The 26,561-nt window shown below is 43.6% G+C and overlaps 2 protein-coding genes across 2 annotated transcripts in view; both read right to left on the reverse strand.

Moving 5' to 3' along the window:
• LOC139751620 (sucrase-isomaltase, intestinal-like) overlaps positions 1–12,172 on the reverse strand; it is a 45,095-nt gene extending 32,923 nt beyond the window's left edge. The window contains exons 1-10 of the mRNA XM_071667241.1: positions 12,014–12,172; positions 7,745–7,887; positions 7,419–7,523; positions 6,199–6,350; positions 4,369–4,540; positions 3,656–3,755; positions 2,331–2,455; positions 2,053–2,178; positions 823–954; positions 113–343 (exon numbers count right to left, since the gene is read on the reverse strand). Coding sequence (XP_071523342.1) covers positions 113–343; positions 823–954; positions 2,053–2,178; positions 2,331–2,455; positions 3,656–3,755; positions 4,369–4,540; positions 6,199–6,350; positions 7,419–7,523; positions 7,745–7,887; positions 12,014–12,116 — 1,389 coding nt within the window. The 5' untranslated portion in view covers positions 12,117–12,172. The remainder of the gene's footprint in view (positions 1–112; positions 344–822; positions 955–2,052; positions 2,179–2,330; positions 2,456–3,655; positions 3,756–4,368; positions 4,541–6,198; positions 6,351–7,418; positions 7,524–7,744; positions 7,888–12,013) is intronic.
• A 5,036-nt stretch (positions 12,173–17,208) lies between these two features.
• On the reverse strand, positions 17,209–22,185 carry LOC139751621 (arrestin homolog). The gene is made up of 3 exons (XM_071667242.1): positions 22,049–22,185; positions 21,559–21,914; positions 17,209–18,096 (listed from the first exon to the last, which is right to left on the reverse strand). Exons 1-3 carry the CDS (start codon positions 22,089–22,091, stop codon positions 17,347–17,349), a joined length of 1,149 nt encoding a protein of 382 aa, XP_071523343.1. The 5' UTR covers positions 22,092–22,185; the 3' UTR covers positions 17,209–17,346.
• Positions 22,186–26,561: the final 4,376 nt, after the last annotated feature.

Below are 26,561 nucleotides of genomic sequence, written 5' to 3' on the forward strand. Positions count from 1 at the left end.
GTTCATTGGGTTATGTAGTGTTTTCTATACATGTCGATACATATTAGGAGATAGACTGAAATTGTGAGAAAGTAAAACATGCATCATCTGGGAACTTTAACCATCAACTTACATCATGGAAAAGTTTGAGTTCGTTCATCCACCAGGTCTGCGTCTCAGGCCTGAGGAAGTCGGGGAAGACAGTCTTGGTGTCGGGCCACACGTAGCCCACCATGTAGTCATCAGTACCTGGCTCCTGGTCACTAGGGACCAGACTGGGATCTGACCACTTGATGAAGGCATCTGCAGCCTTTCCACGGATCGCCGGTTGGTAGTCGTCGAAGTCAATCACCAAAGCTGGGTCCTGTGCGGGAGACGGGCATCTTCGTCAGGCATCGCCAAAAGTTCTCCCAAGATAAGAGGATGTGAGTGGCTGATTCTTCTGTTGTCAAGGCTGGATAGCGGGACTTGCGTTGTGTTAGTTACGAGGAAGGAAAAGGAATGATTCTGTTTTCATAAATGTGATTACTGTTACGGTGAGTTCTTTTTTTCTTTTACTGTAACTTGGTATATATGATTAGAAAACATTTTATCAATCACCCTCTAAGCAGGGAGGATGAAGACAAGACGTACGGTGGACCAACTGCCGGGATTCGATCCTACATAGATTTGATCCCAGGCGGCAGGCCCTTGCATACACCACGGAGGTCCGTGTAAAACATTGACCATCATCTGTGCTCGCCATGCTTGCAAGCACTGTATCCTACCTTATGGTCATTATACCTACGATGTTATTAATGACTTGTGTAACAGAGGAGGAGGATTGGCCACAACAATACTTACCAGGATGAGAGTGACCTTCAGATTATCGTTGTGCAGCTCTTGGATGAGGTCTGGCAAGTCGCCCCAGTTGACGGGGTCGTAGGTGAAGTCTCTGTAGCGATTCATGTAGTCTATGTCGCACGTCTGCACATCCTGCGGGCAAGAGACTAGGTATACATGACGGTAATGTTTCGTCCATCCTTTACAGCAAGAAACAACAACTTGTACGAAGATTGAACTGGTAGAATACATTACAGAGATCGTAAATGTTGATAAATACATACATATACGAAAACTGTACATTTAAGTGTGCTTGTACTGAAAGTCTGTCCGGTATAAGAGCGTCTATGGTAAACTATAACAGGAGTAATATACTGAATAAAGTCCTTGCATAATTCCCATTTTCTATCTTCGATATTAATTCTTGAGTCATAAACTCCAATGTTTCTGGTGTTTCATCTATGAAATTTTCTAAAAGCCCTTCGGGATAACTTGACTAAAACTAGTATTACGATTAATCGAAAATTCATTGCAATATGATATGAGAAGAATCCAGGTGACATTTTGTCCTCTGGTTTGCTCGTACTTATAAACTTCCCATAAAGTCACTTAGCCTTGCTTGCAAAGTCTATCACCGAATGATTCTTGTCATTCAAACAAACAATTTACCAATGGGTGTCTATTGTTATTACTATTACTATTACTATTATTGTTATTACTATTATTATCGTAAGTTAAGGATGGATATGATTATAGTTATTTACAAAAATAAGCTTCTCTGGCATTTGACAATGACACGTCGGCTCAGCAATGATTTTCGAATTTGATTTTCGATAAAATCTGTCCAAAACTTCTTTCATATTCATGCTATTTTTCTTCTTTGGTATAACAAAAGATAATCTGAAAAAGATGGTGAAGGCCATCGTTTTGGCACATGTACACTGAGGGAGGGGCAGCCTTGTCCGTAACAAGGATGATGATTGATTTCTGCAATACTTTCATAACATTGCAGCCATTACCAGCTGCTGTTAGTAATTCCAACAACAAAAATGTATCACTATAAAGACACATTTCTATAACTACTTGTGATTATTTTCTGTTGTTGACAATCATGACATCAGATACATTAGAGATACAACCTCACGAAGTAGCTAAGAAACATGGAGATAAACTTAGATTTTGCTTGATCAATATGTAGGACAAAGTTGACATGTAACCCTCGAGTGGCTACAACGCAACACTACAACCTACTTGGGGAATGCCCATGAGCTTCATCCTCTCCCTGACCTCTCGAACAGCGTCCGTTGAGTTATAGCCATACCGGGACAACTGGAAACCCAGCGACCAGTATGGAGGGAAGACTGGCCGGCCGATCATCTGCCGAGGATATGGTCTGTACATTCATAAACTGCTTTATGTCAACTTAGTATTTCGATATCATTATGATGCGCATATCATTATAGCATTAGAGTGTAGCCATGAATTACTCAGTAAAGGAAATATAGTTCCAGCAGACGCAAGACACTGACATTAATGTACTGGACGTTGAGGTCCTCTGGGTAAGGCCCGAGGAAGAAGTGGAAGTCAAGGATGCCACCGATGGTTCGCAGTGTCAGCGCAGGAGTCCCGTCGTCCAGCAGGAAGGTCGAGTACTCTGTCGGGAGACAGATGGATGATGGAGTGGGTCACAGCTGACTGTGGTTCACAGTAAGTCCCAGCCAAGTTGACTACAACTGCATAGAAAACGGGTACAGTATCAACCAAAGACTAGGCTTACGTCTACCGTCGCCAAAATTAGGCTCACGTCTACCGTCGCAAGATATATGTTATTATGAGTGACACAGTGGTTTCTTATGTTATCAGTGATGTATAAAGATACAACTCATTTGAATATCGTTAAGTTATTCATCTAAAACTATGAGGTAAGCTGTAACGGTAATCTAGTGTAGTATTGTATGAGATCTGTAGCGAAGAATTCAACTGCTCGCAGTATCGACACATGTTCCATACCTGGGTGGGACATTATCCTGAACATGACATATATATGGATACGACTTTATATGTGTCCCTTGTCGCCGAGCAGTATGAAGATACCCAGGATTAACAAAGCCTGTGTATCGCTCTGTGTAGGAGATGAAGGGCTAGGATGTGGGATGGCGGCACGTACAACGATGTGAGAGTGTACTCCACATTGTCTCCTCAAGAAGATTAAGAAGGAAATAATGATAACGATTAAAATCAAGTAATGATATACATATATATATATCTTTCTTTCATACTATTCGCCATTTCCCGCGATAGCGAGGTAGCGTAAAAAAAAACGAGAGGGGAGGATTTCCAGCCCCCGGCTCCCTTCCCTTTTAGTCGCCTTCTACGACACGCAGGGAATACGTGGGAAGTATTCTTTCTCCCCTAACCCCAGGGATATATATATATATATATATATATATATATATATATATATATATATATATATATATATATATATATATATATATATATATTTTATACAGCTCGCCATTTCCCGCGTTAGCGAGGTAGCGTTATGAACAGAGAACAGCCTTTGAAGGAATATCCTCGCTTGGCCCCCTTCTCTGTTCCTTTTTTTTTTTAGAAAATTTAAAAACGAGAGGGGAGGAATTCCAGCCCCCCGCTCCCTCCCCTTTTAGTCACCTTTTACGACACGCAGGGAATACGTGGGAAGTATTCATCTCCCCTATCCCCAGGGATATATATATATATATATATATATATATATATATATATATATATATATATATATATATATATATATATATATATATATGTGTGTGTGTGTGTGTGTGTGCTATCATTACATCAACTACAACCTTACCCATGGCATTGGAGTTCTTCAGGAAGACGGAGTGTGAGTTGCCCTCGTCATCCTCCATAACCATGTAGTATGGGTGATGACCGTACTCGTTCATGGGATCCTGCGGGTAATGGGGTGAGGACATGATGGTGAATGGGGTAGAGTTGTCTGGCGTTGTAGGTACTTTGTACCACAAAATATATTAACTTTGCAAGGAAAAAAAATTATCCCAAATTACAGATGACAGGTGGCTGAAATACAATGAAAATGGAGAGAGAGAGAGAGAGAGAGAGAGAGAGAGAGAGAGAGAGAGAGAGAGAGAGAGAGAGAGAGAGAGAGAGAGAGAGAGAGAGAGTGGTAATAGTGTTGTGGTGATGGATGATATCTGGGACGTAGACGGGAGAGTTGACTCGTATTTGTCTGGGGAGTGTAGTTTCGGATGGGTGCAAGACTGGCGTTCAAGACTGTGTTAAGAGTGCGAATGTTTAGTGTTTGTTAGGTTTTCTACGTGGATGTGTTTTGCCAGTGTTGATTTTATTGGGACTTGAGTTTGAAGGGACGTGTGAGTAGATATACTGCCACACTGAGTCACAGATGAGAGAAATTAATGAGAATGTACCCCAGAGATCAGCAAATTGTCAATGTTGATAGACGGTCAGCCGACGAGTGACGGCAAAGTGAGTGTGAACCTCGTGACACAGACAAACACTACTTGGCATTATGGTGGCGCTTACTGGTCCAACTGGCTGGTCCCTGGCGAAGATGGGGAAGGTAGTTCTGGGCTCAAACACATGCCTGAAGGAGAGGTGGGTGTTCTCGCCGAAGCCGTACAGGTATGTAGACATCAACCAGGTGTGTATCTGGATGAACTGGTCCTCGTATGTCAGTGGTCCCATGGAGCGGAACCTGTTCGTTGAAGGAGAGGAAGGGATTATCAATTGTCCCGGTAACCAAGATTACAACCTCTGAACTTCATATTGGACAGCCTGTAAATGCGTCGAGTGGAGCAACCTTAACCGTTGCTCCACGGAGGACCCGAATATCTGGACAGTCCTTCATATCAGAGATGAAATGACCAGAGGTAAGAGTATGAAGTTGGAGGGAAGGAGACATAACACAAGCGTGGGTAGGGTTTTTCTTCGTCAGTAGACTTACAGAAACACTTGGAGGAACTGCCACTAGATGCTGTCGAGACAAAGACTATCAATACACACAACTAATGGCTAAACAAATACTTTAATGATATCAATTTTCACTGTATAAGCCTCTTCCATACTTCAGTTTTTTCATCTTCAGTTGTGAACCTTCTTCCCAGAAATGCAGCGATTGTCAATAGATCAGAACGTGTTTTCTATTCATACTTTTCTGAAAGATTTCCTTTTCAAAATTCTGTCTCCATCCTGCATGGCATGCTGAAGGGAGCTATTGGCAGGAAGGAGCCTTCTGCTTTACTTTCATGGCTCTAGCCATAAAGTTTAAGAACGCACAATATCATTACCGTTTTCGAGCAAGCAACCTCATGATAGCGCATCAGGTCCTCTGTTATCTGTGCTTCCCAGGTGTCTTAACCTAACTCCTCGTTGCGTTCTTCGAATCTCCTTGAAAATGAGCATTATGAAAACGTCATTTACCTCCTATCACCAACGGATCTGCCGGTGGCGATCACCTCGAAGAAAAGCCATTGATCTCTCGTACCAAAGTGGCGGGAGAAAAGTTTGAATTGCAGCGATTGTGTAAGATTTAATCCTCAGAGAGAAAATAGCACCACAATGTATCGAGGCTTAGAAGACGGTGGATATTTATCAGCTTAATGGCACTAGCAATCTAGACACTAAGTAAACATCTCGTCAAGTTTGACTTAGATTCCTGAAAAGTGGAGATGCGCTGCATGAGGCTGAGAATGCCATAATGGTGGCGTCTTCGAAGCAAATCTTGATAAGATTAAACTCTAGGCTTTACTATCGTCTTGGAATATCAAATTTATCATTCCACTTTCCTTCACTAATAGAGAGAGGAGACAATACATGAAGAGTAAACCAAACAATTGATTTAAAAGAAAGGAGATTGATTTAAAAGTTGGGTTGTCGTTTCAGTGTATTATTGGAACAAAATATGACCACGGATACGAACACTGGACCCACGACTGTCCGCTGAGTCTGGTAAAGTTTCCCACAGTGAGATCTACGACTCCTCTTGTATACTTTTTTTTTTATCCCGGATTTTTCCCTCATAATAAACCTCAATAAATCCCTCAGTAAAACGGCGCATAATAGAGCAACAACAAGTTTAGGCTGTGAAACGAAATAAAGTTGACGGTAGTTCGCCACTTTCATGATAGATTTACTGAAACACAAATGCCCCTGATTAGGGCTGTTTATATGGTGGTCAAAAGTATTACGTTAGTCCTAATATCACAATTTTTTTCATACATTTATAAGGAAAATCGGCTGTGTTTATCGGTAAGAAATGATGGCTGACTAATGACCTGCACTCCACACCAACTCTATCTGTCTGTCTGTCTATGGTTGTGTGGACAGTCGGGAAGTATGAGGGAACATACGTACACAGTGTTGCCAGTGGCCATCCTGGTGATCTGGAAGTGGAAGGGTTCCCCGACCCCACTCACACTGACGTTGTAGAGAGGCTCCAGCCCGGGACTCTCAGGAAGACTGAGGGGCACAGGCACCTCATAGCGGGCCTTGTCGGCGTCGTAGATCTGGCGGGGGAGGAGGAGGTATTGGAAGCCATGAGCAACAGGTAATGCATTAAGTGGTGGAAAAAGGGGATAAGTATCGAAACATTACGAATCACACGATTTTCCAACGTGGAAGTGTAACAGACAAGGTATACCTATGTCTCAGGAGATTTCATGAGCTTTTCTTATCCTATTGTTATTTCAAGACATGGTAGGAAGTTCTTAGGTCGTCACGTTCGCCCAGAGGGCTGCACAATAAGTTAGAAAGAGAGGAAGGAACCCAGAATGTTTTGAAAGAGAAGAAAGTGCGAGAAAGATGGTGACACAGCAAGGATGATTTGGAGTTCTGTTGGTGTTCACAGACTTGACATTTTAGAAAATGGACGGGTCAGCGGGTGAGGGAAGGACACAAGAAGGAAGGTTATAGGAAGAAGTAAAGACAAAAGAAGGAAGGATATAAGGAGAGGGAAGGACAAAAGAAGGAAGGATATAAGGAGAGGGAAGGACAAAAGAAGGAAGGATAGAAGGAGAGTGGAGGACAAAAGAAGGAGAAATCCATGTAAAGGTAGATGTATGAACATTTTTTCCTTACTCTGGGTAAGAGTCTTTTTTTGCCATGACCCATTTACGTCAGTTATCCTCACGTCTGATCCTTTCCTGAAATGTCCATGTCTTTAATGGCCATTTCTACAGAACTACAACTACAGGTGGTACAGGATGGAAGACGATGGTAAAGTTGTAATGACCATGGAGTTATGAATTACAATAATACAACACTCTATGCCTGGCTGCTTAAGGTAAGTCTCTTCGTTTTCTAAGATAGATTCTCGTATGATTGCTTATGAGATTATCATGAAATGTATGTTCATTAACATTAACTCCCTCCTTTAAAAGGTTTAGGTTTTTGATAAACTCATCTTTTGACTTAAAATCTAAGATAGTTTTATAAATATAAGAATTATCATGCTAATGATATCATGTAATATTAATCAAGAGCATCATATCTGAACATACACATGCGCCATCGGCAGTGTTAAGAACCAGTGATCACAACACTGCCTGGAGGAAGGTCACGGTCAGGTCACTCACCTTGACCTGGACGTGGTAATCCTGGTGGCGGATCACCTCGAAGACGAGGTTGGTCACGTCGCCGCCGAACATCGTCACGGAGTCTTGAGCTTTTCTAAGATTGACCTGTCACGGTAATAAGTCACAATGTGTTACCAAGGGGCGTTACACCCTGAACTCTGTGCCTTGAAGAAATTGATAATTGTCATTTATCGACTAATCTTCAGTTATAGTTATACAACAATACGTAATAGTGATAAATACCGTAGATAATTGCACTCTAAACCAATACAAAATTTCGAGGGACGACAACCTTCAAGTCCACCACTAGAGAACAGCGTTTGTACCTTGAAACCTCGTGAGGTCTCCTCGGGGTCATTCTGGACGACGTAGCCCCCGACAGCGTTGTCCACCATGTGACAACGACCGTCTGTCCATTCGCAAGCCGAGTACTTCCCACACTCCGCCTCAGACAGTACCACCTGTCCCTCTGGTTCAACAAACACGACATTATTAGATTCTGTCCCACCTCGATCCTCTCTCTCTCCTGGACCCACTGACAGAGTCCAGGGAATTCATGATCTTACACTCCTGGAGGAAGGATATGATCTGATCTCTACTGGCAGAAAAGTGATGGGAAATCAAATTTCTATATTTTTTTGTTATGGATAAAAAAAGATTACGATTCTAACCACTTGAACTTTGGTGGCTGCGGGTCCAAAGAGATTTCAGGACGTAATTAAAAACTGGCCATCTTCCATCTTTTGCAAAATATTTTATCTTGCACAAATATAGAAAATATAATCAGGTGGTGTAAATCATTTTGTCTTTTAATGACAAGGTCCAGTCGTGGCCCGAAACCTTCATAGAACTCTTGAAGATTTCGAGAACTTATTTTCTTTTAAAGGGGGATGTGTGGACAGGCAGTTCTCATAAGAAAAGATATAAGAAGAGAAAGAACTCCAGAGCCTAGGTTTGTAGGGAAGGAAACAAACATTACAACGGTGTAATGTCGAGCTGCTAAAGGATCTTATTCTCCAGTGGCTTATCATATCCCAAGACGGTATGCAAGCAGCCAGCTCTTGGAAGGAAGTAAAAGGAAAGAAGAGAGAGAGAGAGAGAGAGAGAGAGAGAGAGAGAGAGAGAGAGAGAGAGAGAGAGAGAGAGAGAGAGAGAGACGGTATGCAAGCAGCCAGCTCTTGGAAGGAAAAAAAAGGAGAGAGAGAGAGAGAGAGAGAGAGAGAGAGAGAGAGAGAGAGAGAGAGAGAGAGAGAGAGAGAGAGAGAGAGAGAGAGAGAGAGAGAGAGAGAGAGAGAGAGAGAAACGACAACAACATGGCTACGTTGCAAAGAATTCTTAACCTGAGAGGGCATAGTATCAGTTCTGAAGAATGAGTACTGAAAGAGTTAGAACCTTCAAAATGTGAGAGCTTATACTCCGTACATTGCCTAGTCAGTCCTCTGTGTCATTGTCATCTCTCGGCCAAAGAGGATCATCATCTGTGTGTGAACTTGGCCCACATCTTTGCTTTAATCAGAGTCAGTTGTACGTGTCATGCACTTATCCAGGAGGAGACACCAAGGATGTTCATCATGACGAATGTAGGACCATTCACAGCCATACAAGAAGGTGGGTCAGTCAAACATGCGCATCTTACATACAGTAGGTGTCGAGACGACCCAAGACATGTAATCACTTGTGTGGATGTTCCTGAGCTTGATTGGTTGTGGAGTGACTGAAACAATCCTTAAAACCCAGAATTCATGCTGGCTGCACACGTTTCAAAATCACAAAATTCTTTTAGATAATGAGAAGTTCATTCCTGTTCTTCAAATCCGTCCTGACCTCATATCAGTAGATACATCATGAGTTCAGCTCTTCCTTTTGGACGCATAAAGTGCTTAACTCCCCTTTGAATATACTGTTGTTAACCTCTTCTTGTAGTGGGTACCTAAACCCTCCTGTGAATAAAGTGATGTTACTTCACTACCTCTCTTGAATACAATACCCACTTATTCCCTCTATCAAATACAAGGAGTGCTCATCACATCCTTGAATATACATCTTTAGCTTATCCCTTCCTTAGAATACATCGGGTGCTCATTCCCCTTTCGTTGAATTCATCAAACACTGAATATCTAAAGAGAAAGATCTGGACATGTATGATGAACCATACATTATTGATAAGGAAGACCGTGGCAACCATCACTTGCAATACGTACGTAGATTGTCATCACACGTCAGTGTCTAGTGTACATAACAATTCTATTTCCTTGCCATCAAAAATACTCCTAACTGGATATTCCTCTTCTATCATCATTTTATAAAAGGTTCAGAATTATGACATTCTGAAAAAAAAAAAGAAACATGATCAAGACGTATCTGTCGATAGGTGAAGCAGAGGCAAATGAAGCAACAGATCGGGAAGATTGGAGCTTCGAACGAGGCGAGGTGAGGAGGGGGGGACGAGTCAAGCGTGTAATCATGACTGAGCATGACACTGCTGGCTCTCCAAGCCATGTGTGTGTGTGTGTGTGTGTGTGTGTGTGTAGGGGGGCGGGGGAGGGAAGACTCAGGTGGGAGTGACACACGCCTCCACCTGGCGTCTCCCACGTCGGCTGTCACCACTCAACACCCACTCCCTCATGACAGGCAGAGTCATCGATTCAGGATACGTGAAGGTTGTGAGAGGAAGATATCACAAAGAATACTAGTTAAGTGTAGCAGATCGTTCGAGTCTAAAACTTGATCATTTCATCTGTCTATTTATCATCACTAACTCCAATCCCAACTCCATAGGGAAGGGCACTTGTCCCTATAGCCTCTGATGTCACGCCCAGGTTACGGTAGGATCGTTGAGTTCATATTATCATATTCATTATCGTTTCTTACTGTGTCTTCCCAGCACAACTACAGAAATTCAGGTTCGTAAAAATTTGTGACGCTATACATGACTATTTACGAGTATAAGCAATGGAAAATATGGGAAAGACAGATAACAGGAGCCCTGATGGTCCATGGCGAGGTTATCTATAAAAAAAGCGGTAGAAACACCCCCAGCCATCTCTCCCTCCGGCTCAACTGTTGGCAGGAAAAAGACGTAAGGATATTATGCAGTATTGTGGGAAGATACTGGCATAGAAATCTTATAGGAAAGTGTGGACTGGACGTGAACAGAGGAATGTCTGTAGCGCAAGTGCATAAGTTGAAGGTAAGTGCCTGGTGGAGTCTGTTCACCAAAGTTAGATGCTTCTCTTTGGACAAGGTACCTCGACGGTCATGTTGCTCTTTGCATTACAGGAGGCTAAGCCACGGCATTGGTCCTCTCGTCTTTAGTGACGGATCTCCTCAACGTACACTGGCTAGGCGGGGTGTAAGCGACGACCCTGGATGTGTGTCATCGCTGAGTAACTTGATTTAGCTAAACTACATAACATGGGACCGGGATGGTGAGACGTCTAACGTCGAGGAGTGGGGAGGAAAGATTCCCAAAGTGGGGTTAAATGAAGCTCTTCCTCACCATGAGCTACCTGAGATGGCCCCCTGCCTACTAGCGGACAGGCAGGCGTGGATGCTCCTCTTGTGTAATTGCATTCCTTTTATTTGAAAGAAGTAGATACAAGTTCAGTGATATACTGCATTCAGTCTCATCTTAAACTTCTTTCTTTAGAAAACTGGTGACAGTGAATGGCACGACGGGGCCCCCAGTGTGTGATGATCAAACTTTGCCCCCCAGAGATCTTTTAAGGCGAAATCCGACTCTTGTTCCTTGAGCCAAAGTTTGTGATTCATAACGCCACACATCCATTATTCAAAGTGTTAGTCTTTCTTGATGTGTTAGCAGTTTACGGTATGGATTCTGCGTAATGGCTGCCTGGATATCTATGTTGAACGCAGGAAGACGGTTGACAAATTTTGAATTAGACATCTACGAGTCTTTGACTCGAAATGCGGAAAAAAACCTGATGATGGAGGTGTTGGAAATGAAAAGTCATGGGACAGCATGTGGTGTGAGGAGGAAAGATCGTGTAAGGAATGAGCGTGTGAGAGCGGAGTGTGGTATAAGTACATTCTGAATGAGACAGCTGACCTGGGTGTGCTGAAATGGCTGATGTATGGAGAGGAGTGAAGGAAGACAGACAAAGAGGATCTACGGGTCAGAAGTGGAGGGAGCAATGAGGAGGGGGGGGGGGACGAGATGCAAGGATGGAGTGAAGGAGGCTTTGAGGTATCGTGGTCTAAGTATTTAGCAGGGAGACAAGCATGCATGGAGTAGAATGAGTTGGATCGATGTGGTATATGGAAGGCGACATGCTATCACTGAGTAGAATGTATGAAGCCGCCAAGGTACAACGTGGGATGATTTGTGACGTTTGGACGTGGATTACAAGCTCAGGTTTAACTACTACACACATAACAGCTAAAATGGATGTGTTCAGATGTGGCAGATGTTCGTTTAATCTTGACACTACTTCGTTCATTTTAGAGGACCAGTGACTGTAATACATTTAGTTGATATGTATTACTGAAGAGGAAAGATGCCAGTCATAATTAATGTTCCCCATGACATATGACTCACTACAACAAGAAAACTTATGACTTGCTCTGACACCGACCTGGGAAAGGACACTCAACGGCCTGCAGCTTGGTGTGCTGAGCCTGGACGAGGCAGCTCACCGCCGCCACCACGAGCACCGCAGCTCTCCACCTGCAACTCATCCTGCCGCCCCGTGTAACTGACGCCCGTGTAGGTTCCTCGCAGGCTATATATAAGCCGGCCACCGCGCGCTTCTCCTACCTTGGGTGGGAGGGAATCCAGCTTGGCTCGTTGCTGGCGTGGAACTTCCCGACGTATACCACAGCAGGGTGTAGCTGGTCGTCGTCTTGGGTATACAGTCACAGGAACAACCACAGAAGCAGCAAGAGATGTAGCCCTGGTGGGATGAGTAGAAACTGCAGTGTCCAGATAACCGTGAGAAAAGTAGAGTCAGCACTTACCAACAATCTCCTTGTCCCGTAGCCAGGCTCGTGTGTGTGTGTGTGTGTGTGTGGAGTTGTGCATTCCTGAGCCGAGGAGATTCATAGGCTCGGGTGTTGAGACGGTGGGAGTACCTCAGGTACTGGATGATTGGGTGGGTTCAGAGTAAAGGTGGCGTGGAAGATGTTCCCGAAGTGGGGCTGTGCGCCTCAGGACGCTCAGACACATCTTGTATGAGGGATGTTGAGGCAGCCCGTAGTGGTGTGTGTGTGTCGGTGTGTGTTGAGATTCTCCACTTTTGGGGTGTAAGGAGTGTGGCTACCCAGGTCTTGAGACGTGAAATCATGGGCTGTGATGGATGGGTGTGGCCACTCAGTTGGTGAGGTGTAGGGTGGGTGTAGCTATCCAGGTGGTGGGATGTGGAATGGATGTAGCCACACGGATGGTGGGGTGTGGAGAGGGCGCGGCCACGCAGATGGTGGGGTGTGGAGAGGGCGCGGCCACGCAGATGGTGGGGTGTGGAGAGGGCGCGGCCACGCAGATGGTGGGGTGTGGAGAGGGCGCGGCCACGCAGATGGTGGGGTGTGGAGAGGTTCAGCCACGCATGTGGTGGGATGTGGAGAGGGTGCAGCCACGCAGATGCTGGGGTGTAGAGAGGGCGCAGCCACGCAGATGGTGGGTTGTGGAGAGGTCGCGGCCACGCAGATGGTTGGGTGTGGGGAATGTGCTTTATTGTAGCTGGCGTCGTTACGATCACTGGTTATCTTACCCTCCAGAGATTCCCTTGGCGTAAGCAGATAGAAGAGAAAGAGAGAGAGAGAGAGAGAGAGAGAGAGAGAGAGAGAGAGAGAGAGAGAGAGAGAGAGAGAGAGAGAGAGAGAGAGGAGATCTTCCTGATGAGTGTTGACATCATTACCGTCATCCTCCACACTTTAGAACACGCAATCTTAAAGTTTCCTTCACTCTGAGGCATCGCTCAGGGACCGCACGGCGCCCATGCCTGCTGATTGTTGACAACGTGCAGCAGCGCAGGGAGCGCCCACAGTCTGAGTCATGAGACGTGGCACAGCCTATCATCATGGCATCACGTGGTCACTCACACAGGTGACGTGTTTCCCATCCGTCACATGGGTTCGTGGGTGCAGCTCCCACTCTCAGGCGTGGGTGGGCGTCGTTGTTCTGTTCTCTCCTGAACCTAACCATTATCATCGCTGGAGCTGCGAAAAATAGTGATGAAAGATGGCCATGTAATCTATAATGTTTTCCTGGTACTCATGTATAATTTCACTGTTTTCCTTGGAAAAAGGTTGTATGTTTTGGAAGCAAACTTTCGTTGTTAAGAGAGTCATTACATATACATAGTGCAATCATGCATCACAGTGGTGTGCGTGATCTAGAATTTGCTGATAAACACCAGGATAATGAAACACGATAAGTTCCCAAGTGCAGTTTCGTGTAATGATGACATCGTCAGGGGAGATAGTAGACTTAGTTGATGTACAAGTAAGAGACGAAGCTAATTGGTAAACAAGTGATATCATACATAAGGATAGAGATATTTGAATAAAGTTAATTACAGTTTACGGCTAATTTCTAAGCAGTTGATTATAGTTTCAATCAACCTATCAATATCTAGACCATGATTAGACATAATTACTCTACGGAAAATAATCCAAGCGTCTGTCGTATACTGATAATCATTACATGCGTTGGAGCCAAATCATTAAGAGCTTAAACAAGAGATAAAATTCATCTATTTTTCCTCAGACTTCGACATGACTGTGCAAGAAGCCTCTTCTCTCTTTTCATAGAATACGAATTTATGAAGAACCATTTTCCCTCTCCTCGTGAAAAGAAGGACGGAGTATGTGTATCCATTGTGGAGTGTGAGCCATCAGAACCAGCAGTGCTTGTTACATGGTTAACACTACCTCCGGCTTCCCGGGCGTAGCTTCCAAGCGTGTAAGATGTCACGGGGAAAACTTACCTTACCTTCCGTTGAAGTAGGTTACTCACGGTAAGTTTGAACGCCTAGTGAGGAGGTTGTGGCGTCGTGGGTATCTATGGTGTGCAATCAGTCGTTCATCTTTTTCTTTAGAAAGATTGTAATGACCTTGGAACATAATGAGGCACCGAGCAGAATGCTGAGTTGATGCTTAAGGCTCCTTGCGATAAAGCGGATAGGCTGTTGGCCAATATTTGGTGCAGAGGTGATGACATCACACTTGCAATGGTTACGGGAGGGACTCTTCGATTCTCCAAGTTCCCTCGCAAGAGCCAAGACTGTAAGACTCTGCCATGCCAGAGGAGGCGCCATCATCCGAGAGCCGTATATTCTTACGCTATGCTCCGTCTATAATCTATTTTGGATGCTGGGCATAATAAAAAAGGGGCAAGGTGATCGCCTTGCTAGACCCCTTCAGCTGAGTCGATCTCGAGCCCGCTGAAAAGTACAGATGAAGGAACACTGCAGCACATGTTGACGAAAGGGAGATGGAAAGAACCTGTGATGGAGTCCTGGAAATCTAACTTGACCATGACATTGTCACGGGTGAGGTTACGAGCATCAGATGGTGCAGCATGAGCCGCTGCTTTCATAGCCTAAAGGAGTGCCAAAGCTAAGCTGCTTCGAGTTCATTGAGGTGGCTGCCTCACTCCTGACGCATTTGACAGCCGGCCTGGTTGCGAGATGACGTAAGTGTTACCGACAGCAGTGAGTGTAATGACGCCATCCTCTCCTTCAGTGCACACAGGGAAGGGCTAAGGAAAAAGGGGTCTGTGGGTTTTGATATATAACCAGTAAATTTACTGGGTTCGGTTGGGAGGGTTCTAACGACGGAAGTATGGTGAGGCTAACCATTTCCATAAGGTGCTGAATGTATTGGGAAGGACAAGACCGCTGTGTGGACCTCTGAACCGCTAAAAATTAATGGCTGGATAGACGAGACCTTCGTAAAGTGCTCGCTTGAGCTTGATCGACGGCAACATCTCTAGGAATTAAGCGTTCATCCTCGTTGGTGACGGTTCTCAATGCTTCTGGCATTACCGCCATCCTCTGTCTTAACTGCATACCAAGGCTCTGATGCTGGAGGGTTTTGGAGTGTTAGGTGCGTGACCAGGTCGACGAACGTTTCTAAGCTGGTGGGAGAAGTCGCTCAAAGCTTTGATGACTATAATGTAACAAGGGATCCGCCACCTTTAACTGGAACAGAGAGAAAAACATTTCCGAACAGAAGCTTACGTCATATTGTGTGGTGGCGCTGGTGTCTGCAGGATCTGAAGAGATCCGACTGGCATTTTTGTGGGGATCAGTGTACTCCCATAGTGATGACACAGAGCACCTATTACTCAATGCATCTTCGCCCAGTCTACAAAGACACGTCACCACATATCTCTACCTGTGGTTCCGCCCAGTAGGCATGGCTGGCTCCTCGAGTGCTGCAGGAGCTCCAGTGAAAGGGATTCTGAGGCCGGAAGGTCAGATGTGTGATGATCATAGCAACATTTTGTCAACTGAAAGAACAATTCCAAACTGCCTATAGAATGAAGAATAAAAATGTTTCGGAGGCCAGGCTACAGCCAGCCGTTCCCGGTCCACAGTCTGCATGTTCGTGCTTAAGTGTGTCCACCTCTTTTGCCTCTCTTCGACACGAGTCTCTCGTCAAAGAGAATACTTTTTTACGTTCATATGGGTATATTGAAAGTAATAGTAGTCCGAAATATACTAAATGGACGCGAAGCATGGGCTATAGATAACACTGTGCGGAGGAGGGTGGATGTGTTGTAAATGAAATATTTTATAGACAATATGTGATGTGTTTTGATCGAGTTAGAAATGAAAGGGTAAGAGAGATGTGTGGTAGTATACAGATGGCTGAGAGAACAAAAGAGGGTCTGCTGAAATGGTTTGGACATATGGGGAGAATGAATGACAAAAGGTTGACAGAGAGGATATTTGTGCCGAAGGTGGAGGGAATAACGAGAATGAGGTGACCAAATTGGAGGTGGAAAGATGGAATAAGAAATATTTTGAGCGATCGGGGCCTGAACATGCAGGAGGGTGAGAGACATACACTGGATAAAGTGAATTGGAACGATGTGGTATACTGGGGTCATGTCAATAGTCCGGGGTGAAACATCAAAAGGTCTGTGGGGCCTAGATATAGATAGGGAGCTGTAATTTTTGTGCATTACACATGACAGCTAGAGAATGAGGGAACGGAGGTGGCCTTTCTTCAAATGTGTCTGGCACAACCTCGCTCACGCGGGAAACCGCGATCACCTATGAAAACAATGTTCATCTCTACTTTGAGGGATTATGATCCGAGAAAACAAGTTGCTTAGATTTGTCAAGACGCGCTGTTTGAATAATTGATCGTTAATGTAGATTGTTTTCCAGCGGGTTCATACATGAGGATGTTGTATGAGGGGAAATAAAGACAGCGGCTGATTCTTAGATTTCATTATCGAAAACACAACTAGCCTCCTCCAGCAGTGTGAGATATATTACAGTACCACAATAGAAATCATATTGAGTCACTTTGATAATAATTCACCTGCAAAAATGAGGCCAGCGTCGTTGTAACATCTGGGGCGGAATTCTAGCCAGGTTCACGCGGATCGTGGGCATCCCTCGGAGTATGATAAGCCTCCATGATACAGTCACGAATCCTGTTGAAGAAACCAAGTCCTCACGACGGTGGAAGGAGCCATCAACGAAGCGAGCAACACAGAGGTTCAAATCTGTGTTGTCTTGTGTCATTGCAAGTGAGGGGGAGAAATAGACCCGTTTCGACAATGTTGGTTATCATAAGCTGACCAAACGAAACACAGACTAAAGTCTGTATCAACCGAGGTTCTTTCAACAGACTCAGACAAGCCGATGAATGGCAGATGATAAGTGCACTGAAGGCGAGTTTGACCGAGCCTTCACTGACGATCAGAAATGCATGACGGAGAGGAACTTGTCATTTATTCGTCGATGACAGACTGTCCACGACGAAGTCGAGCGAATTCTTCAAATTCCAAGTTATCGGAAGATTGTGTCTTCCTCAGTGGTGCTCTTTGAGTGGAAGGGTCAGGGTGCATGAGCTTGAAGGGAAGGTCGGCAGTCAGTTCGCCGCCAATGGCGCCACAGTTCAGCTTCACACGGAGAGAGTAGGACACTATAATGCCCAAGGCGTCATTGACGTTCTTACCGGCCGCCACCAAAGTGGAGGATGCCAGGTTGGCGTCCTGGTCCTTCATGTGGCCATCAAGAGCGATGCCAAAGCGTTTCTGGTTGGAGGAAGCGAGGGGAGTGAGGGAGAAGGTCTTGGTGAGGTTTGCTCCAGGGGTGATGGGGCAGCCCTCACGAGACTCGAGCGAGGCCACAACGCGGCTGCAGCTATTGTTGGTCATGGTGACCTCCACGTGCTGGACCACCTCAGCCATGATGGTCTTGACTGTCTTTTTAGAGCTGTTATTGATGGAAAGATGACCATCGATCGACTGTCCGTGGGAGTACACCTCACGAGTGAGGCTAACTTCCAGGTTCAGCCTTCCAGGGGAGAGGGTGAAGCCCTTGCTAACCAGTGTCTGAGGCTGTCGAGAACTGAGTCTTAAATTCGCGAACTGGACCCTGCGGACGGCGAAGCTCACAGAGTTCCTCTTGTGAGGCTTCTCCTCTTTACGGTCAGCTACGTACAGCCTGAGGTCGTAGATCACACCAAGAGGCTGGGTCTGTTGGGAAAGATGATACGGTTTGTAGATGATAAGAATACGATGTCAGGTAACACGGTTTTGTTGTTATTCTGTTCCTAACGTCCACGAGTCTAAAACCTGAGGTTTATGTTGGTGGAAGCTGGAGGTTCAGTATGCCAAATCTAAGGTGTCTCAGAGGCTCTCGATAACAATACGAACTTCTCGGCGTGAGATAGATGCACACAACTTTCTGGTTGTGTTTTTCTATAAAATTTGGAAAGAACACAGTTCCTTTAGTTGCTGTGTGGAGACCAGTCGCACGAGGATTAACCGTTATGATACCTTCTTTTCTTTATTCTAGAACAAAAAAAGGTGCCGAATTCTCTCTTTTTTTCTTCCCATTCTCTGTAATCATTCTGCATCTAAGAATCAAGTCAGCAAACTTGAGGACCTCAACTTAATTTCCATCTTTTTTTCTTACACTCATCATTTCTTTTCCTTTCATCCGTGAAGGGCATGATTGCGAACTATTTTTGTCCGTGGCACGTACTCTGCTGTAAAGGAAAGTAGACTGAAATAACAGTTTAAGACTCCATGATCTGTGTTTGAATTGCGTATTCATCGTCACTGATAAGATTGTGTGATAAGATTTGCTTCGTGATAATATTTGGACCACCTGTATAGGTAACGTAAGTCGAATAAACTGGGAAGAACAAATTTCTTTAGCTAAAATTGTGATATGTATTTATCTCACTCTGAGGGACAGCTAATATTGCACAGACCCTGGAAATTGTCTTCAAGTTACATAGACAGTGGCATGTTAAGGAAGATGTACGCGACGGCGATTCAGGCAAAGCTGGAATATACCACAGCAATCTGGTGGTGACCTGCAACCCAGATGACGATAGTAATATAGCAAAAGGTTTAGGTAACGCAACGTTTGGATATATATATATATATATATATATATATATATATATATATATATATATATATATATATATATATATTTATATATATATATATAAATATATATATATGTATATATATATATATATATATGTGTCGGAGGTGGAGGGAACGAGGAGAAGAGGGAGACCAAATTGGAGGTGGAAAGATGGAGTGAAAAAGATTTTGTGTGATCGGGGCCTGAACATGCAGGAGGGTGAAAGGAGGGCAAGAAATAGAGTGAATTGGTGTCATGTGGTATACAGGGGTTGACGTGCTGTCAGTGGATTGAAGCAAGGCATGTGAAGCGTCTGGGGTAAACCATGGAAAGCTGTGTAGGTATGTATATTTGCGTGTGTGGACGTGTGTATGTACATGTGTATGGGGGGGGGGGGGTTGGGCCATTTCTTTCGTCTGTTTCCTTGCGCTACCTCGCAAACGCGGGAGACAGCGACAAAGTATAAAAAAAAAAAAAAAAAAAAAAAAAAAAAAAAAAAAAAATATATATATATATATATATATATATATATATATATATATATATATATATATATATATATATATATATATATATGATATGGAACTCATCTCTCAGTATTAGAAGAAAAATTACGTTCCATCGAAGATGAACCCCGCGGCTGTCTCAGTTGATGATCAGAATTTACTATATGAAACGGAGTGACCTGTGATTATTCTGTAGTCGCTGTTTTGAAAAACAAAACAGCAGGATTGTTGTAGAGGTCAATGTTCTCTGTGATATATGGAGGTGTGTTATGACATTAAGTCAGTGAGATTAGAGAGAAGCCTGGTAGGTGCCTCATAGGATTAAGGTGTACTGTGTATGGATACAGCAGAACAACCTTGCTGACGTCTGTGTGTTCTTGATCTACATAAGCGTACATACATACAAAAATGTGATATAAACACACACACATACACACACACACACACACACACACACACACACACATATATATATATATATATATATATATATATATATATATATATATATATATATATATATATATATATATATAATCTTTTCTTTCATACTATTCACCATTTCCCGTGTTAGCGAGGTAGTGTTAAGAACAGCGGACTGTGCCTTTGAGGGAATATCCACACCTGGCGCTCTTCTCTGTTTCTTCTTTTGGAAAATAAAAAAAAAACGAGAGGGGAGGATTTCCAGCCCCCCGCTCCCTCCCCTTTTAGTCGCCTTCTACGACACGCAGGGAATACGTGGGAAGTATTCTATCTTTCCCATCCCAGGGATATATATGAACCCCGAGGCTGTCTCAGTTGATGATCAGAATTTAGTGTATATATATATATATATATATATATATATATATATATATATATATATATATATATATATATATATATATTTTTTTTTTTTTTTTTTCCTTTTCTTTCAAACTGTTCGCCATTTCCCGCGTTAGCGAGGTAGCGTTAAGAACAGAGAACTGGGCATTTGAGGGAATATCCTCACCTGGCCCCCTTCTCTGTTCCTTCTTTTGGAAAATTGAAAAAAATAATGAGAGGGGAGGATTTCCAGCCCCCCACTCCCTCCCCTTTTAGTCGCCTTCTACGACACGCAGGGAATACGTGGGAAGTATTCTTTCTCCCCTATCCCCAGGGATTATATATATATATATATATATATATATATATATATATATATATATATATATATATATATATATATATATATATAAAGAGGAAATAAATATGTGTATGCACAATATCATTGGTAACAGACATCAATTAAGATTCTTGACACCATCTTTTACAACAGTGACAAAAAGTAGCTGATGAATTTCACAGGCTGCTAAGCCAGTCACTTGTCAAAGCTACACCTTAAAAATCCTTAAGCCCTACAACGGAGTTTCTCAAAGAGCAGTTCTTCCTCCAACCCATTATATATACATATATATATATACATATATAAAGTTAAGAGACGAGGCAATACGAATGTAAACTTCTCTTCCTGAAACACAGAGAATATTAATCACACACACACACACACACACACACACAGAACAACAACAACAACAACAATAACAACACCATAATGTATACACACAATTTCTTTTAAAGTACGACAGATGGGAGTCCGGAGGTGTCAAACTTCCTGCACTCACTACACAAACATCAACCACATACATCCACGCTGCCACAAAAATCGCCCCAGCACAACCACAGTAACGCGCGACCACACTCACGCACATACCTGAAATAATAAACTGTAATTGAAACAAATTCATGTCCCTAGTTATGATGGAAAGTTATTCTTAATGGTATCTGGGATCGGCCGTCATGGTCATGGTTGCCCTGCCATGAAAACCGAAAGAACTTCTGTGTTTGACGAAGAAAGAGAAGTAACTTACATGTTACATAATTACGTGGCTATGGTTATCAGGCCAGAACCTAAAGCACAAGTCGTATATACAAACCACAGAAATTTGAGTAATCAGAGCACGCCGTTATCTGAAGATTAAGATACGAAATCGGCGAGACAATCTTCGTACAAGATTCTATGATACTCACAGAGGCGTCATCGCCGCTCTCGAGGGTGACGGAGCAGGGAGCGATCTGGGGCAGAGCCACGCTGAAGGCGTAGGCGTTGGCGCCCAGCTTCTTGATGAGGCGCTCCTGAACATCAGTACGTTCCTCGGTGCCAGCGTTGGGAGCAACTTCCACGTTCACCAGCTCGAGTTCCTTGCTGAAGTGAAGTCCCATGACTTCATCTTCCTCACGCCCGTGGCGGTACGTGACCGCCACACGGGCGTAGACCCTCCTGCCGCGGAGGTAGTCATGGTCCACGACCACCACGCCATCCACGGGGGACGTGTGGGTGATGTGGTCCACGAAGTCCCGCCGGCTTAGGTACGCTGTGACCTTACCTGGTTAGGTGGTAACAGAACAACGAATCATATCAGTAGACAGCGAGGGATGGAAACGTCTCCATCCCAGAAAGACTTCTTGACACCTCTGCATATATCATTTTCTCCCCAGTCGTTAATCATGATATACTCACCATTCGGTGCAGTCTTCTTGAAGACCTTGATAGCGTTGACCATGGAAGTACCTGTTAGGGGTGTCTGTGGGTCTGTAACAGAGTCGAGTCGTGACTTCCAGTCTCCGTGTGAAGCTGATGAGGGAAGCGGCCGAGCCAGTCTCTTATACCTGGTGTGTCTGGCGTTGATCTTGTTAGCAAGTTGACGCGTCACCACATTCAACCAGAGCTCTACCTCTCCCTTGACCACAGCTCCTGCACATATCATCGCCAGTCGGTCTGACCTACACAACGAATGATGCACTATTTGTCTTTATATCCTTCAGTCACACTCATTACCATTTTGCCGTATATATATATATATATATATATATATATATATATATATATATATATATATATATATATATATATATATATATATGTATATATATATATATATATATATATATATATATATATATATATATATATATATATATATATATATATTATCTATTTATATCTATCATACTTTGTCGCTGTCTCCCGTGTTAGCGAGGTAGCGCAAGGGAACAGACGAAAAAATGGCCCAACCCACCCACATACACATGTATATACATACGCGTCCACATACGCACATATACATACCTATACATTTTAACGTATACATACATATATACATTATCATTATTATTATCATTATATTTTGTCGCTGTCTCCCGCGTCAGCGAGGCACCGCAAGGAAACAGACGAAAGAATGGCCTAACCCACCCACATACACATGTATATACATAAACGCTCACACACGCACATATACATACCTATACAATTCAACGTATACATACATATACATACACAGACATATACATATATACCCATGTACATATTCATACTTGCTGCCTTCATACATGCTGTCCATCAACCCTACTGTACCTAATAACCTTGCTCTTATTCACATTTACTCTCAGCTTTCTTCTTTCACACACTTTACCAAACTCAGCCACCAGCTTCTGCAGTTTCTCACCCGAATCAGCCACCAGCACTGTATCATCAGCGAACAATAAGTGATTCACTTCCCAGGCCTCCTCATCCACAACAGATTGCATACTTGCCCCTCTTTCCAAAACTCTTGCATTCAACTCCCTAACCACCCCATCCATGAACAAATTAAGCAACCGTGGAGACATCACGCACCCCTACCGCAAACCTACATTCACTGAGGACCAATCCTTTCCTTCCTACTCGTACACATGCCTTACATCCTTTGTAAAAACTTTTCACTACTTCTAGCAACATACCTCCCACACCATACACTCTTAAAACCTTCCACAAAGCATCTCTATCCACCCTTCTTCGGATCCATAGATGCTACATACAAATCCATCTATTTTTCTAAGTATTTGTCACATACATTCTTCAAAGCAAACACCTGATCCACACATCCTCTTCCACTTCTGAAACCACACTGCTCTTCCCCAGTCTGATGCCCTGTACATGCCTTTACCTATTCAATCAATACTCTCCCATATACTTCCCAGGAATACACAACAAACGTATGCCCCTGTATTTGAACACTCACCTTTATCCCCTTTGCAATTGTACAAAAGCACTATGCATGCATTCCGCCAGTCTTCAGGACACTTCACCATGATCCATACATACACTGAATATCCTTACCAACCAGTCAACAAAACAGTCGCCCCCTTTTTTGATAAATTCCAGTGCAATACCATCCAAACCCGCTGCCTTGCCGGCTTTCATCTTCAGCAAAGGTTTTGCTACCTCTTCTCTGTTCACCAAGCCATTCTCCCTGACCCTCTGACTTCGCACACCACCCCGAACAAAACACCCTATATCTGCCAATCTATCATCAAACACATTCAACAAACCTTCAAGATATTCACTCCGTCTCCTTCTCACTTCATCTCTACTTGTTACTACCTCCCTATTTGCCTCCATTACTGATGTTCCCATTAGTTCGCTTGTTTTACGCACTTTATTTACCTCCTTCCACGTAATCCAATAACACGTAATCCAAACCATTTTTTTCTATTCTCTCTAAAATGTAATGATACCATCTCACCCCAACTCTCATTTGCCCTCTTTTCCACCTCTTGCACCTTTCTCTGACCTCCTGCCGCTTTATTTTATACACCTCCCAGTCATTTGTACTACATCCCTGCGAAAATCGCCCTAAACGCCTCTCTCTTCTCTTTCACTAACAATCTTACGTCTTCATTCCACCATTCACTACCCTTTCTAATCTGCCCACCTCTCACCTTTCTCATACCACATGCATGTTTTGCTCAAGCCGTCACTGCTTCCCTAAATACATCCCTTTCCTCCCCCACTCCCCTTACGTCATTTGCTCCCACCTTTTGCCATTTTACTGAGTGTAAAATCTCTCCTGTTACTTCCTCACACAAGTCTCCTTTCCAAGCTCGCTGACTCTTACCACTCTCTTCTCCCCAACATTCCCCCTTCTTTTCTGGAAACCTCTACAAATCTTCACCTTCGCCTCCACAAGACAGTGATTAGACATCTCACCAGCTGCCCCTCTCAGCACATTATCATCCAAAAGTCTTTCTGTTACACGCTTGTCAATTAACACGTAATCCAATAACGTCCTCTGGCCATCTCTCCTGCTCACATACGTATATTTGTGTATACCTCTCTTTTTAAACCAGGTATTCCCAATCACCAGTCCTTTTTCAGCACACAAATCCACAAGCTCTTCACCATTTCCATTTACAACACTGAACACCTCATGTACACCAATTATACCCTCAAATGCCACATTACTCAATTTTGTATTCAAGTCACCCATCACTATAACCCGGTCTCGTGCATCAAAGCTGCTAAGACACTCACTCACTCATTTGCTCCCAAAACACTTGCCTCTTATGATCTTTCTTCGCATGACTAGGTGCATAGGCACCAATAATCACCTATCTCTCTCCATCATATATATCTTTCCACCTCCAATTTGGTCTCCCACTTCTCCTCGTTCCCTCCACCTCCGACACATATATCCTCTTGGTCAATCTTTCCTCACTCATTCTCTCCATGTGCCCAAACCATTTCAAAACACCCTCTTCTGCTCTCTCAACCACGCTCTTTCTATTTCAACACATCTCTCTTACCCTTACATTACTTACTCGATCAAATCACCTCACACCACACATTGTCCTCAAACATCTCATTTCCAGCACATCCACCCTCCTGCGCACAACTCTATCCATAGCCCACGCCTCGCAACCATACAACATTGTTGGAACCACTATTCCTTCAAACATAGCCATTTTTGCTTTCCAAGATAATGTTCTCGACTTCCACACATTCTTCAAGGCTCCCAGGGATTTTCGCCCCCTCCCCCACCCTATGATTCACTTCCGCTTCCATGGTTCCATCCGCTGCCAGATCCACTCCCAGATATCTAAAACACTTCACTTCCTCCAGTTTTTCTCCATTCAAACTTACCTCCCAATTGACTTGACCCTCAACCCTACTGTACCTAATAACCTTGCTCTTATTCACATTTACTCTTAACTTTCTTCTTTCACACACTTTACCAAACTCAGTCACCACTTCTGCAGTTTCTCACATGAATCAGCCACCAGCGCTGTATCATCAGCGAACAACAACTGACTCACTTCCCAAGCTCTCTCATCCACAACAGACTTCATACTTGCCCCTCTTTCCAAAACTCTTGCATTCACCTCCCTAACAACCCCATCCATAAACAAATCACACACCCCTGCCGCAAACCTACATTCACTGAGAACCAATCACTTTCCTCTCTTCCTACACGTACACATGCCTTGCATCCTCGATAAAAACTTTTCACTTCTTCTAACAACTTGCCTCCCACACCATATATTCTTAATACCTTCCACAGAGCATCTCTATCAACTCTATCATATGCCTTCTCCAGATCCATAAATGCTACATACAAATCCATTTGCTTTTCTAAGTATTTCTCACATACATTCTTCAAAGCAAACACCTGATCCACACATCCTCTACCACTTCTGAAACCACACTGCTCTTCCCCAATCTGATGCTCTGTACATGCCCTCACCCGCTCAATCAATACCCTCCCATATAATTTACCAGGAATACTGAACAAACTTATACCTCTGTAATTTGAGCACTCACTCTTATCCCCTTTGCCTTTGTGCAATGGCACTATGCACGCATTCCGCCAATCCTCAGGCACCTCACCATGAGTCATACATACATTAAATAACCTTACCAACCAGTCAATAATACAGTCACCCCCTTTTTTAATAAATTCCACTGCAATACCATCCAAACCCGCTGCCTTGCCGGCTTTCATCTTCTCTGTTTACGAAATCATTTTCCCTAACCCTCTCACTTTGCACACTACCTCGACCAAAACACCCTATATCTGCCACTCTATCATCAAACACATTCAACAAACCTTCAAAATACTCACTCCATCTCCTTCTCACATCACCATTACTCGTTATCACCTCCCCATTTGCGCCCTTCACTGAGGTTCCCACTTGCTCCCTTGTCTTACGCACTT

Source organism: Panulirus ornatus, chromosome 11 (assembly GCF_036320965.1).
Source record: "Panulirus ornatus isolate Po-2019 chromosome 11, ASM3632096v1, whole genome shotgun sequence".
Lineage (NCBI taxonomy): Eukaryota > Metazoa > Arthropoda > Malacostraca > Decapoda > Palinuridae > Panulirus > Panulirus ornatus.

Excerpts from the sequence above, each read along its gene's own strand:
- LOC139751621 (XM_071667242.1), bottom strand. The coding sequence starts at position 22,091 with ATGGTCAACGCTATCAAGGTCTTCAAGAAGACTGCACCGAATG. Across the intron at positions 21,915-22,048 it reads CAAGAAGACTGCACCGAATG|GTAAGGTCACAGCGTACCTA; the intron begins GTGAGTATATCA and ends CCACCTAACCAG. Across the intron at positions 18,097-21,558 it reads AGAGCGGCGATGACGCCTCT|ACCCAGCCTCTTGGTGTGAT; the intron begins GTGAGTATCATA and ends CTTTCCCAACAG.